This window comes from Poecile atricapillus, chromosome 32 (assembly GCF_030490865.1).
Source record: "Poecile atricapillus isolate bPoeAtr1 chromosome 32, bPoeAtr1.hap1, whole genome shotgun sequence".
Classification (NCBI taxonomy): Eukaryota; Metazoa; Chordata; class Aves; order Passeriformes; family Paridae; genus Poecile; species Poecile atricapillus.
Window position 1 is genome coordinate 3,992,381 of NC_081280.1, and position 15,541 is coordinate 4,007,921.

Genomic DNA, 15,541 nt, shown 5'->3' on the forward strand with positions numbered 1-15,541 from the left:
TCTGTACTTATGTCCTTTTTTTCTGCATTTTTTCTTTTTATCCCCTATTTTCATGGATTTCCTTTTCTCCTGTCTCTCTCCTCACAGCCCCATGAGCTGCTTTCCCGGGATCACCACCAGTGCCGTTGCACCTGTGTCCCTGGCCAGGGCCTCACCTGCCACGAGCACACTTGCACTGAGGACGAATCCTGCAAAATCCGAGAAGGGGTCTTGGGATGCATCAATAAAAGTGAAGAAAAATGATGGAGAAGGGGGTTTTAGACACAAAGTGGATCTTGGGATGGTTGAGGGGTTGACTGGGGAAAAAGTGAAGGGGAGGTGGAGGGAACAGAATCCCTGTGTCTGTCACTAAGGGTCAGGGATGGGGCAATTCTAACCATGGTTTCTCTTGAGGTTCCTTGCATGTTTTTTTCCCCATCCCATGATATTTCCTGTGGTTCCTCTCGTGATTTCTCCCATCCCATGGCTTCTTCCATGGTCTTTCCCGTGGTTTTTCTCATTGTTTTTTCCTGTAGTCTTTCCCATTGTTTTCCATCCCATGATTTCTCCCAAGGTTCGTTCCATAGCTCCTCCCAGTTTCTTCCATTCCATGATTTTTCCTGTTCTGTTGTCTTTCCCATCTCATAGTTTTCTCTATCACATGACTTCCCCCCACTTTTTTCCCCATCTTTTTCTCCAACCCATGCCTTCTGCCAATGTTTATCTCTTATTTCACCCAGCCCATGGCTCATCCTGCTCTCCCTCCCCTCCCAGACCCCTGCAAGTCTCTGCACTGCCGCCCCAAGGAGCGCTGCCGGCCCCGTGGTGCCCAATCCCCCTGTGTTCCGGCCCTGGTCGCCATGTGCTGGGCATGGGGTGACCCACACTTCCTCACCTTTGACGGCCTTGACTTTGACTTCCAAGGCACCTGCATTTACACCATGGCCGAATCCCATGGGAATGACCCTGGGCTGGTGCCCTTCAGGGTTGAGGCCAAGAACAACATCTGTGGCGGGATCCAATCTGTGTCCTATGTCTCCTTGGTCAATGTTGATGTCTATGGACAGCGTATCTCCTTCTGCCGGAATGAAGACAAAAGAGTCCGGGTGAGTTGGGTAGAAATGTGAGGATTTAGTCTTTTTCCCAACTTTTTGCTTCATCCAGCTCCTCCCTACCTCCTTCTTCATCCAACCAGTGCCAATGTTATTTTGAGATAAATCAGTCAGATTGGGAGGCAGATTGTTGAAATGTTGGGATATTTTGGGAATAAAATATTGGGACGTGTCAGCAACAAAAAGCTGAGAAATGGTGGGAACAAAATATGTGGAATAGAATATTTGGATATGTCAGGAACAGAGTGTTGTGATAAGATTGGAATAAGATGTTAGGATACGTTGGGAATAAAATGTGGGTATATGTCAGCAATAAAACAGGATATGCCAAGAATAAGATGTTGGCATAAGCTGGGATAAAATATTAGTGTGTCTAGGGAATAAAATATTAGAATATTTCAGAAATAAAACTGGGATACAGCAGGAATAAAATACTGTGGGGTGTTTGGATATTTTGGAAATAAAATATGGGGTCATAGTGGGAAGAGAATATTGGGGTATCTCAGTAATTAAATATAGCAGGAATAAAATGTTGGGATATGTAAGATGTAAAAGGTTGGGATATGATGGGATTTAGCATTGGAATATGCTGGGAATAAAGAATTGTGATACGTGGTGAATAGAATATTAGGATACATTTGGAATAAAATATTGGTGTATTCTGAGAATAAAACATTGAGATAACTGGGAATGTTGGGCCACTGGCAGGTGAATGGGGAGGTGACTGCTGCTCCCAGTGCTCCTGGTAGATGGGAAGGTGCATGTCTGTCCCAGTGGGCTCTGGAGATGGATTTTGGTCTCCAGGTCTCCTATGACTGGAACTGGCACCTCCTGATCGACCTCCCCAGCAGCTACTTCCGCCATGTCCGCGGCCTCAGTGGGAATTTCACCCTCAAGCCCGTCGATGACGTCCCTGAGGCTGGTGACAACATCACTGCCATTGTCAGATGGGCCAAAAACTGGAAAAGCACTGACTCTGAGGCTGACGACCCTATTTGTTGGGATTATTGTGATGGAGAATGCCCAGTGTGTGATGAGGAGAAGGAGCTTTATGGTGGGAACCACTATTGTGGGATGATAATGAAATCCTTCCAGGGGCCCTTCAGAGTGTGTCACGACATAGTGAAGCCTCATGACTTCTATCACAACTGCCTGTCTGACTTGTGCCTGAGTGATGGGGTGAGGTTGATCCTTTGCCAGGTGCTGGAGACAGACACAGTGTCAGAAGCGTGGGGCCATGGTCCATGACTGGAGGACACCATCAAGATGCTGTAAATGCTGGAGTTTTCTTTGGGAAGGGAAGGAGCCAGAGTGGGGGGAGGAGGGGCATGGGGTGGGATCCATCCTGGGTTGAAGCCCTCAAAACCCAAAGGTGATCCAGTTACCAGGTGAACCAGAGTTATAACCCAAAGTTATCCAGAACTTTCTTCTGGTGCTCCAACTGCTTCTTGTGTTCCAGAACCCACCCCATCTTCCCAAGACTCTGTCCCACATTTTCCAGATCTTTCCCACATGAGCCAGACCTTTATCCTTGTGTCCCAGACATATCTCCAATCCCATCCCGCATTTTTGAGACCCTTGCCACATGTTCCAGGCCTTTATCCTTGTGTCCCAAACCTCGTCCTGTGCATTCCAGACCCCATCCCACATGGCTCAGACCCTTGCAACAAGGCTCAGACCTCATCTCACTTGTCCCAGTCTCTTCCCACATTTCCCAGACTTTTCTCCTTGCAATCCAGACCCTTCCCCATGTTCAAGAAGCTTTTCCAGATCCTTCCTCATGTTCGAGACCTTTTCTCAATCCCCACCCCCTCTGCAGAATGCTGTCCACTCTCCTAATCCCTCCCTCACCCCAGTTTCCTCCCACTGCAGCCTTACCTTGCCCTGAAAACAGCCACTATGAGCCCTGTGGCAATGCCTGTCCAGCCACCCGCTCCAACTGGGACAGTCCAGCCACCGGTGACCAGCCCTGCGTGGAGACCTGTGCCTGCAACACCGGCCATGTGCTCAGTGGCAGACAGTGCGTGCCAGTGTCCCGCTGTGGCTGCACCCATGATGGCCACTATTAACGTTCTGGTGAGGTGTTTTGGGGTGATAACACCTGTTGGTCTAGGTGTTGATGGTGTGTGAGGACTCCAGGTGTAAGCCGGGTGAGGTGTGCGCGGTGGTAAAGGGCATGTGGCGGTGCATGGCCAACAGCCGTTCCATCTGTGTGGCCACTGGTGACCCCCACTATACTACCTTCGACGGGCACCACTACGACTTCATGGGTACCTCTGTCTACCTGTTGGCTGAGCTCTGCTCTACTCACCCCACCCTCATCCCCTTTGCTGTCACTGTGGAGAACAATCACCGTGGCAGCCATCTGGTCTCCTTCACCAAGGTGGTCATCATGCAGGTGTACAACATGACCCTCAGCCTCAGTCAGGAATATCCCCAGAAGGTCAAGGTAGGGATGAAGGAGATGACGGGGGTAGTTCAGAGTCATTGTATGGCATCTGAGGAGGGCTCAAGGTCATGGTATGGTCTTCAGCTGCATTTCAAGGTGATCACATGACCTGGGTGGAGTTTCAAGGTCCTTGTAAGGTGTTTAGGTGGGTTTCAAAGTAATCTCAAGACATCTGGTGGGGTTTCGAGATCCTTCTCTGCTGTTTAGGTGGGTTTCAGAGTCACTGCATTTTGTCTTGGTGGACAAAAGCAAACACTAACAAAACACTGCAAAGCCCTTGTGTGTGGTAGTGCATATTTCTGGGAGTTACCTAGTTTCTGTGTAAACCCTCTAGGCAGCTGTGACGTGTTTTTCCCCTCCCCTCTCTGTCGCTGAAATGTTATCCCATTGGTTGGTGTTATATGTCTCCCCGCCCCTCTCCCGAGGTTTGAAAGAGTCCGGGAATTGTATCTTCGGTCTCTTCTCCCCACTGGAAGCCAGCCAGAATAAACATCCTCCATTACTCCGGAGGGAGGAGCAGCTCTTCAGTCTATTTTCTTGGTCTTGAAGAACCTCCCTGACCTCCCCCCTCGACAGAGCTAGCCAGGATTACTTCAGGGGGCAAAGGGAGATTACTTCAGGTGGCGCCCATTGTGGGGGCTTCAGAACCCCTTGGGACGGCTGGAAAACACCCCACTGATGTTTTAATAAGCCTAGGAAACGTCACCTACCCTGCAGTCTTTACTGACAGGGGTCGAGTTGGTAGCTTGCCGAGAACACGAGTCAGCTCGGAGCGAGAACCTTTTTTTTTTTTGGAACACTGCCACGTCCTTCAGGAAACAAGTACCGGGGGGGCTTGGGGGCACAGGGGATCCGGCGGTTGTTGTGGGGTTTAGTGAGGCACAGTGGTGGTAGTACCGGTGCCAGACGAGTCCCCCCCTGGTATCGGGACCTGGGGAGCCCACGTGGCTGCACACATGGTGTGTGTGGGGGGGTACCAGCGGCACATCCCGGGCTCCGTGGTGGTTTTTAAACCCTGATCGCAGTTTGGATCTTTTCTGCTTTTCTCGGTGATAAAAAAGGTTAGACCAGTCTGTGTAGTAAAGCCTTAATATTGGCCATGGGTTCTGGTTTTTCTACACAGCAAAGGAACAAATATTCCCATATTAAGAATATTTTAAAGGCTGGAAATATCAATTTCTCAAAAAATAAGCTGAGGAAATTCGTAAAATGGGTTTTTTTGCATTTTCCAGATTTGAATATTGATTCCCTGCCTGACTGGGAAAAGGTTGGACAAACACTATGCAAGTTGAACTGGGGGCGAACACAGGTGGTAAATACATCCCACTGTTCCTTTTAATTCGGAAAGCAATTCTACAAAGACACAAGAAAAGGCTAGAAAAATCTTTGGCTCCCTCCCCCCCTTCCCTCAGCTCCCCGGTCAGAGGGTTCGTCTGAAGCATATTCTGTGAGAGTTCCAGATGCTTGTCTCTCGGGGCTCAGACAATCCCTGGAGTGTACTGACCCCGTCTGCCTTGTGCAGGCAGACAAAAACTCCTTCCCATACCCTTCCCTTCCCGCAGAAAATCCCAAAAAGCATGGTTTAAAATCCTCCCTGCAAGGAGGCCGGGGCTCGGCTGAACTTACTCAGAAACATGTGCTGAGCAAACATGGTGCTGACCACATGCTCTCCTTCCCCCCCCACCCTTCCCATACCCCCTTCCTCCCACAGGTTCCTGCCTTCAAGCCTCTCTCCGCCGATAACCCCTCCCCTCTGCCGGCTTCCAACTGGACGGGGGGTGGGGCAGAGGGCAGAGATGGGGCAGGAGTCGGGGCGGGGGCTGGAAATGGGGCAGGAGCCGGGGGCTGGGCTGGGGGCTGGGCCAGGATGGGGGTGAGGGGCGGAACCCCTCCCAGTTCCCATGGTCCGGGGGGCGGGCCCGGGAGCAAGCAGGGAGGTGAGGTTGCCTCATCACATTCCAAAGGCAGGTGTGGTTGTGCTGCTGCAATATGCCCTGATGGCCCTGGGGGACGCCCCGGGGGATGGGAGGGTGGGTCCCCTCAGCCTGCTACCCCTGTAGAGCCCCATGGCGCCCCTGGGGGATGGGGAAATGCGAGCCTTCCCAGTTCCCAGGCAGGACAAGCGTCTCTCGCCTGCCGGTTCAATACAACTCCTGGGAATGGGGAACCTGGAAACTGGGACTCAGTTTTTTTCCAGTAACTTTTACTGGAACAAGACCACAGTACCGGCATTACAAGCCCTTCTCATACCAAGACAAAAAAGAAATTTGCAAAGTTCAAAGAGAATTCGGCCGTAATATTTATAAATATTTTTAAATATTTAAAAGCATTATTAAAACAATATTAACCTCAAATGATTTAGTTCCCACAGATATTAAAGATCTTTTCAGGTGTTTGCTTACACCATCTGAATTTGATTTATGGGAAAACACATGGAAAAGATTTCTAAAAAAACCTACTGGTGGAATTATTAAAAACCAATCACCAAAATGTAGATTTATTAAATAATGCTATTACTTTTGAGCATTTATGTGGTGAAGGAGTATGGGAAAAACCTGAGGACCAAACTATGGCTTTACCAAAACCGTGCTTGATAAAATCACTGCAGCTGCAGAGAAAGCTTTTACCCAGCTACCTACAGCTGACACTAAGGGCAGTTATATTAATGTAAAACAAATGCCTTCAGAAGGATTCCTGCAATTCTTAGACCGATTAAGAGAACAAGTCTCCCGTCAGGTAGAAGACCCCGTGGTACAGGCAGAGTTAGTCAAGGAACTTGCTCAGAGAAATGCTAATGAATCTTGCCGTAGAGTCATTCTAGGTTTGCCTATGGATCCCCCTCCGACCCTTGCACAGATGTCAGCAGCCTGTGCTAGGAAAACAGAGATGTTTTCGCAGAAAAAGAGACCTCCCTGGACCACCCCAAGACCTGTTGCTGCAGTTTCATCTGAGACAAGGAGTGAACAGATGACATCTGACCTGCAACAGCGAATTTGTTTTCACTGCAGAAAACCGGGACATTTTGCTAAAAACTGTCCTTTAAAACTACAGAAACACACGGATACCAGCTTGCCAAAAAACTTACGTCTCAGCGCTTATCCACTCAGTGCGCAGACATAAATGAAGTGGAAACAAATCTCTGTCCTTTAATAAAAAGGGGGGAGGGGGGTGAAAAACTGCAAAAATATAATTGTGAAAACCGTTTGCCTAATAAGGTCTGGCAACCGCAAAAGCGATTCAGACTTATAACTTCTAAAGCTTTTTGTTTCAGATCTGACCGCTGGGCTGTCGTTGGAGTAGATTTGCAGGATAATTCACAAGACCTGGCTGGACTGGATAGTAGGTATTTTGTTACTGGAGACACAGCACACAGAGCAATAGAGATTGAAGTGGCTCCCATGACAATTATGGGAGACCTAACACACCTCACTGTCTTAGCTAGGTACCCCCAACCACTTTTCTATATAGACAAAGGGCAGGTAATAGCCCAGGTAATCCCTGTTCCAACAGAAGTCCCAGTAGATGACAAAGCACCAGGAGTCTACTGGGCAGAAGTAGTGGGTGAAGACAAGCCCATTATGGGGTGTAATTTAACACATAAATCAGAACATCTCCATGTAGTAGGGTTAATCGATACTGGGGCAGATGTGACCATCATACCAGAGAAGGTGTGGCCCTCACATTGGGAATTACAACCAGTGGCAGGAAAAATACAGGGTGTTGGAGGGATGAAACTGGCAAAAGTTGCTAAAGATATCGTCCAGATCAAAGGTCCAGACGGTAGGATAGCTAGCGTCCGACCTTTTGTAATTGACTACAAGTGCCCCCTGTGGGGGAGAGATACCATGTCCCAGTGGGGGGTGAAATTAACAATTCCTGAGACACCTCAGGATTTTTGATAGAGGCCACTGTAGAGCGTCCAAAAGTTATCTTGGCTAGATAATGATCCAATTTGGGTGAACCAGTGGCCTCTCAGCAAACAGAAACTCGGGGCACTAGAAAAATTAGTGGAAGAAGAATTGGCTAAAGGACACATAGTAGAAACAACCAGCCCTTGGAATTCCCCGGTGTTTGTAATAAAAAAGCCAGGGAAAGATAAATGGCGCCTCCTTCAAGATCTAAGAGAAATAAACAAAAAAATACAAGACATGGGATCTCTCCAACCAGGAATGCCATCCCCAACCATGCTAGCCAATCCATAGTAGGATTGGCTACTAGCAGTACTGGATATTAAAGACTGTTTTTTTCAAATTCCCCTGCATCCAGCTGATGCACCAAGGTTTGCCTTTTCCATTCCCACAATTAACAGGGAAGCTCCAATGAAACGGTACCACTGGACAGTATTACCTCAGGGGATGAAAGCCAGCCCCTTCATCTGCCAGTGGTATGTGGGGTCATTGCTGTCCTCAGTGCGTGCTGAAAAGAGAGAGGCTATCATTTTGCATTACATGGGCGACATTTTAATATGCTGTCCCAATAACAACATACTGAAAGATTCCCTTGACCTAGTGGTTAAAGTTTTAACCTCTGCTGGATTCCAGTTGCAGGAAGACAAAGTTCAAAGGATGCCACCTTGGAAATACCTGGGCCTGGAAATTACTGCACGGACTGTTGTTCCACAAAAATTGGAAATTATTGGTAATCCTGAAACTCTAGCAGATCTTCATTCTCTATGCGGGTCACTAAACTGGGTCAGACCATGGCTAGGTCTCACGAATGAGGACCTGAGTCCCCTACTCAATTTATTAAAAGGGGAGAGAGAGAGTTACTGTCTCCCAGGGAGCTGACTCCAGAAGCAAAAACTGTAATTGAAAAGGCACAAAGGGCCTTGACAGAAAAACAGGCACACCGCTTCAAACTGGAGCTGCCTTTCAAATTTATTGTCATGGGGAAATTGCCACATCTACGTGGGTTAATATTCCAATGGGCTGAGGGGCAGAGAGATCCACTCTTAACAATAGAATGGGTTTTCCTCTCCCATCAAAGACCCAAAACTATTACCAAGCCACAAGAGGTGATGGCTCAGCTGATTCAAAAGGCCAGGGTAAGGCTGCAGGAAGTGGCAGGTTGTGACTTTATGTGTATTCACCTCCCAGTCAGGCTGTCTGGAGAAGGCAAAAACTCCCCTGAGAGACTGACCAAAGAGATGTTTGAGCATCTGCTGCAGAGCAATGCTAACCTCCAGTTAGCTCTGGACAGCTACAGTGGGCAAATTTCAGTTCATGCACCATCACACAAATTGTTTCATGAGGAATTCCACCTTATTCCTCATGAGAAAAGGAGCCAGAGGCCACTCAAAGCTCTCACAGTGTTCACTGATGCATCTGGGACATCCCACAAGTCAGTGATGACTTGGAGAAATCCACAGACTCAGCTTTGGGAAGCTGATGTTGAGTTTGTAGAGGGGTCACCCCAGATAGCTGAACTAGCTGCGGTCATCAGAGCCTTTGAGAAATTTTCAGAACCGATTAATTTGGTTACTGACTCAGCCTACGTAGCAGGATTGGTGTCCAGAGCAGAACAGGCAGTTCTCAAGGACATTGAGAACAAACATCTCTTTAGATTGCTTTCAAAACTGATTTATTTGGTTTCAAATCGAGAACCTTTCTATGTGATGCATATAAGATCACACACCCTGTTGCCAGATGAAATCACTGAGGGGAACCGGAAGGTGGATTCCCTTGCTGCCCCAGCCGAAAAGGTACTTCTCCCAGACGTGTTTCAACAGGCAAAAATAAGTCACCAGCAATACCATCAAAATGTGCCAGGACTGATTCGTCAGTTTCAGCTGACACGGGATCAGGCTAAAGCCATCGTGGCTACATGTCCCAATTGTCAGCTCCAGGCAGTGCCATCATTAGGCATCGGAGTTAATCCCCGAGGCCTTAAGAGCTGTGAGGTGTGGCAAACAGATATCACTCACATTCCCAGTTTTGGTCACCTTAAGTATGTACATGTGAGCATTGATACATACTCAGGAGCAGCGTATGCCTCTGCTCATGCAGGAGAAAAGCCTGTGCATGCTAAACAACACTTAGTACAGGCCTCTTCTGTATTGGGAATCCCTAAAGAAATTAAAACAGATAATGGCCCAGCGTATAAATCCAAGGAGTTCCTGGAATTTGTCCAGCAGTGGGGGGTGGAACATAAAACTGGCATTCCCCACACCCCCACAGGTCAAGCTGTGATTGAGCGTGCACACCAGACGCTCAAACAAGTCCTAGCCAGGCAAGGTAGCGAGGCAGTGTGGATGTCTCCCGAACAGAAACTATGTAAAGCTCTGTTTACCATTAACTTCCTAAACTGCTCATTTGAAAACATGAATCCTCTTGTAACTCGGCATTTTAACAGTGGTGATCAGTTTAATTGTCACAGCATCCACCGGTTTTAATCAGGGACCCTGAAACTTGGCAAACCAAGGGTCCCTATGAACTTGTCACCTGGGGTGTGGTTACGCGTGTGTATCCACCCCCACAGGCCCCCGATGGATTCCTCAGAAATGGGTGAAACCTTTTGTTCCAAAGAATCCAGCGCCAGCAAGAAGAGAAGAGAAGCAAGTGGCTGTTGCTTCCAAGAGAAGACGCTGCTGAAGAGAGCAAGAAGAAACCTTTCTAGCCTCTGACCTGCATACTGTAACTGTGAATATGTTTTAAAGAATGTCTGTTTCCTTTTTTTTTTAGAAATAACCTACCTCTTACTCAAATCCATGATGAGCCTTAACCCTGCTGTCATCCTGCTGACACTGAGCAGCCTGACAGCAGCCTGGATCGTCCCACAGCCACGCCAGAACATCTGGGTGACCCTGGCACAAACACTCCAACAGGAAAACATATGTCTATCTACTGCAGCAGCAAAAAAATCCTATGTCTACCTGCCTGGTAGGAATTCCTTTGCAGCATGATGAATTCACACACAGCTTTAGTACACTGACTCGTGAAGCAGGTAATAAACTACACAGCACTCATGTAGAAGCAGAGTTAAGAAACCCCGTCGAAGAGTGGCTACCCCATTTTCCTAAGGCAACCCAGGAACCCCAGGAGTCAGAGCTGCTGGGCTCCTCCTCAGCATCATACTGTGTACACTTTAGGGTCAGTCCTCCAACTCATAAAGAAACATTCCACCATATAGTACAACATCGGGAAGAGTTCACAGCAAAAAGGTGGTGCCGTGTACTAAGCTACATCAAAGTGCACTCCTCAGCTCATACACATCCCAAAAGCCTCCCCAAAGGACTGTTCCTCATTTGTGGGGATTGCGCATGGGCAGGAATTCCATCCTGTCTTCTCAGAGGGCCGTGTACCATAGGGCGTCTATCGCTGTTAGCGCCCAATCAAACATTAATTGGCGAGTGGACCCATAAAAACAATTTGACCAAAAAAATTCAAAAGAGAAGTGTTACAAAATTATTATAAGAAAATTGTGACTCAGAGATTTTTGATTGGTCCAAATCAAAAAGAATTGCTGCATCCATTTTCCTTCCTTGGGTAGCTGCAGCAAAGGCCCCAGGTGAACTGGGACACCTAGAATGCTGGGTGGTAAAACAAGCAAATTTAACATCTAATGCCATAAGTGCCCTCCTAGAAGATGAGGAAATTACCAGGCAGGTGACACTTCAAAACCGTGCTGCAATAGACTTTATCCTATTGTTCCACGGGCACGAGTGCCAGGAGTTCGAGGGTCTCTGCTGCATGAATCTGACATCAAAAGCTCCTAACATCCATGCCACGCTCCGAGAGATGAAAAGCATGATCGGACAAGTCAAGCAAGAAGCAGATGACGGGTTCAATGGACTGTTTAAAAACTGGGGACTCTCGGGGTGGTGGGCTTCAGTCGTGAAAACCATTCTGTCACTGCTAGTCATTGTTTTGCTAACGGTGTTAGTGTTTGGAGTACTAAGCAAAATACTGTACAGAAGCATAATTAAGCTAATCTCAGCTACCTCAGATGTCAATCATATAGAGTTGGCAGACCGGAGCAACCCTCACCAGCCTGCAAATGGGAATTGGTGGGCCACTTCAGGTCAGTAAGTCGTATAAGTTTGTTACCTTTCATTTAATTACATATATCAAAGTAGGGGCAGATGTGGTGGTGCATATTTCTGGGAGTTACCTAGCTTCTTTGTGGAACTTCTAGGCAGCTGTGACGTGTTTTTCCCCTCCCCTCCCTGTTCCTGAAACGTTATCCCATTGGTTGGTGTTATATGTCCCCCCGCCCCTCTCCCGAGGTTTGAAAAAGTCCAGGAAGGAGAAACCCGGTCTCTTCTCCCCTGGAAACCAGCCAGAATAAATATCCTCCGTTACCCCGGAGGGAGAAGCAGCACTTTTTGATCTTTTCTTGGTCGTGAAGGATCTCCCTGACCCCTCCATCGACAGAGATAGCTTGGATTACTTCGAGGGGCTAAGGGAAGATCGCTTAAGGTTAGTTTTTTATTAGATTTAACAAAAAATAATTTCAATTAAGGTTTTAGCTTTTTGAATATTTTAAATTCTTCAAAGTTTATGCTTCATGCCCCACTTCCTCTTTAAAATGAGTAAATTCTTTTACTCAAGATACAGACTCTTCATCTATCAAGGCTGTATGGCCAGCTTCTTTCAATACTAAGCCACACGCTGTTGATAGTCATGTCAAAGCTGTCACTTTTTGTAATATCTTCCAATTCCAAACAAGCATTGCAATAGATAAAATCAAACTAATGCCCACTAAAATAAGCAAAACAACAATAGGGTCTATCAGGGTATGAAGTATACCAGTTGCTGTTGGTGACCATCCAAAAAGCACATCCCACCACTGATGAGACAAGTGTTCTGCAAATCACTTAAAAACTCTTTTGATTGTCTCAGTATCATGATGTATAGTAATCAAAGTCTTTTTCCCTGCATCTTGAATTTCTTTTAGGATCTCTTTCAATTCTTGATGTTTTAACAATTGGGCGACTAAGGCCAAATTCATTCCTATAGGCACAGGTGATATTTCTTGCACTGTTGCCAAATTTGCCTTTATGTATTGCTGTGATACTACGGGTGCTTGATAGGAAAAATCACAGCCTTCCATTTCAACAAAGTTACAAGCACACAAGTTAAACCAAGTTTCATTCCCTATTTGATTGTCTACCATTATGGTGGGACATGCTGTCCTGAGACAGACACAACCTTGTCCTACATATGCAAGCAAGGTGGTTTGGTTCACTGAATGCATTTCAAAGTGACAAGTGCTCTGATCTGTGTCTAAGCAAGTGTCTATCATCTGCCAAAATTCCTTCACATATGGACCCTAATTGTTTCCTCATAGAACAGGGTTTCAAATCGATGGTCCACCACTTTCCCTCAACCTCTTGTGTCCACATTCTGTGTGTTCTGAAGGATATAACACTGCTTTCTCATGATTTCATCCTAGGGCCACTACTGAATAGATTCAACTCACTGACACACCAGACATGGTCAGGACAAAGGCTGTCACCACACTTACCATAAAAATCATAGGTGAAATTAACTAAAACCCACCAGGCTTGCAGTTCCCTCTCCATATTGGAAGCATTGTCCCAAACAATTTGACGAATTTCAACAGGGAATATCCCCTCTCCAGCTTCTCTAATGACTGCAGCAGCCACTGACTGCATCCACAGCGGTGCCTGTGTGCAGCCAAGAGCCAAAGAAACGTCTTTACTAGCAGTGCTTAGTGCCTTAATAATCCATTCATGGTCTCCTTCTTCTGTGTTTTCCCATTCGGGCAGCACTTTAGTCAGCTCCCAATGCTTCTTACCCAACACCAACAAGGACGATTGCAGAGGCTGCTGTAATTTGACTAACTCACTCCCTACTGTAGTCAGCTTATTCCTTAATAATTCTGATTCTACAGTGTTCAAAACTCCTAATCCTGTCCAGTTACGTTAACTCCTAATAGTCCAGTTAGGTTTCTTTTTCTTTTAGAAGGTATATGTTTTTGAAGCCAATTGATCCAATCTATGAAAGAATTTTGAGAAACAGGGCACACTCTGGCCGAACAGCAGAAGCATTTACTTGCATTCCCATTCCTATGCTTTTCAGGGACCATTTTGGGTTATTCAGCAGTCTTTGAACTCCTGTCTTTTTAATGGCATATGGTCCAATCTTTGTGATCATGGGTGTTATTTGTTGTTTTTCTTCTTTTTCTGAAATTTTTGGCACTTGGGTGATCACAGTCTTTCTCAGCACTTTGGGGGTAGTTTTGGCCTTGCTTCCAGGGGCAACACATACCTGGGTGATATTAAAATCAATACCATACCTCTTCACTGAACCCCCCTTGATCTTCATTCTGAAGTCAGAACACTTGGACAAGCATTTGTCACAACACTCAAGACCCATCCGGATGATTTTCATGGGCGGATGATGACCCTCATGAAACCCATCTTCCACAAATTCGTACTCACACCCCCAAACATTTCTCCCTGCCCACAAACTCGCCTTTGTGACTTTTAGCATCATGCTCAAAGCTTTACGTGCATGAGGATTGTATGCTTTTCCGTAGCAGCCGTTTATCTCAGTTATATTGTGTCTACGTGGTGCTGTTCAATAGTAGCTGTGGCCAAAATTACAAAAGTCCCAACTTTCCACATTATGTCCATAATGACTAAGAGTTTGTTTACTCAGCGTTCCGAGTGAGTTTCAGCTTCAATTCTTCTTCACCTGGCATGACTTTCCAGATTCCTTTGGGGGCTTTCTTCACTCGGGAGTGATGAATCCAGACTGTCTGTTCCTTGATCTTGATTGCAGTGAAGGTGGTGAGGAGCAGCTGGAATGGTCCTTCCTACTGAGGTTCTAGGGTCTTTTCTGCAAAAGACTTAACATACCCATAATCCCCAGGCTGTGCATCATACACTGGCCCATCTAATTCCCTGTTCTGGGCTCCAGCCACACACTTTCCAGTTTCCTGAAGTTGTTTATTCAAGGCCACCATGCAGCTGTACAAGGTTTCTTCCCCAACTTGAGTAGGTGTTGTTCCCTCTTGGACTGCATATGGCCTCCCGTACAATATTTCAAATGGACTTAGTTTCAGTTTGGCTTTTGGTTTTCTGTGGATTCTCAATAATGCCAGTGGAAGAGCTTGAGGCCAGGTTAAATTTGTTTCTTGTCCCAACCTCACGATTTGTTGCTTAATCAAATGGTTCATTTTTTCTACTTGGCCACTTGATTGAGGATGATACGGAGTATGCAGTTCCAAATCTATTCCCAAATGGTGGCTGATTTGTTGTCCAATTTTTGAAACGAAGTGGGGCCCTCTATCTGAGGAAATGGTGGCTGGAGCTCCAAAACATGCTATTATTTCTTGCAATAATGCTTTGGTTACCTCTTGAGCTTTAGCTGTCTTAGCAGGGAAAGTTTCTGGCCACCCTGAAAAGGTATCAGTTAGCACCAATAGGTATTGATACCCCAATTTCCTGGGCAATTCTGTCAAGTCAATTTGCCATTGCTGCCCAGGTCCACAACCTTTCTCAATTTGTCCAATTTTAGGTTTTGGGATATTCTTAGGATTAGTTTGGAGGCAAAGACTACATTGGTGAGTTACTTGTATCACCATACTTTGCAATTTTCTATCTATAATTCCTTCTTTCAAACAATTATATGGGGCATCTACTTGCCAATGTGTTTTCTCATGTTCTTTCTGTATTACTGCCCACAACAGGTAAGAAGGTACCACAAGTTTCCTTTTTGTTGTTATAGCCCAGCCCTCTTGATTGTGACTTGTCCCCTTTGCTTTAATAAGTTTTTTGACTTTTTTATTATACACTGGCTTACCTTCAATGGAAATTTTCCCATCCGGTATTAATGTTGCCTCAACTGCTTCTTTAAGTACCTTACTTTTGGCTGCATCTTTTGCCTCTCTGTCCGCCACTCATTTCCTTCTTCCAATTCAGAGCTCACTTTTTGGTGTGCTTTGATAAGCAGGATGGCCACCATTTCAGGTAGCTGTACTGCATCTAACAGTCTCTGTATTTCTTGTGCATGTTTGATATTTTTTCCTTGTG

The 15,541-nt window shown here is 46.3% G+C and overlaps 1 protein-coding gene and 1 long non-coding RNA gene across 3 annotated transcripts; both read left to right on the top strand.

Moving 5' to 3' along the window:
- The first annotated feature begins 256 nt into the window (after positions 1-256).
- Positions 257-4,901, top strand: LOC131590215 (IgGFc-binding protein-like). 2 transcript variants are annotated; one of them, XM_058860165.1, is made up of 4 exons: positions 257-1,085; positions 1,800-2,362; positions 2,964-3,540; positions 4,773-4,901. In XM_058860165.1, exons 3-4 carry the CDS (start codon positions 3,211-3,213, stop codon positions 4,776-4,778), a joined length of 336 nt encoding a protein of 111 aa, XP_058716148.1. In that variant the 5' UTR covers positions 257-1,085; positions 1,800-2,362; positions 2,964-3,210; the 3' UTR covers positions 4,779-4,901. The 2 variants fall into 2 exon arrangements, with proteins under 2 accessions (XP_058716148.1, XP_058716149.1); XM_058860166.1 differs by lacking the exons at positions 257-1,085; positions 1,800-2,362 and having other exon boundaries at positions 2,550-3,540.
- Positions 4,902-6,810: 1,909 nt separating this feature from the next.
- Positions 6,811-10,535, top strand: LOC131590249 (uncharacterized). Its single transcript, XR_009280050.1, has 3 exons — positions 6,811-6,879; positions 7,850-7,924; positions 10,221-10,535. It is a non-coding gene; the product is annotated as an uncharacterized LOC131590249 (long non-coding RNA).
- Positions 10,536-15,541: the final 5,006 nt, after the last annotated feature.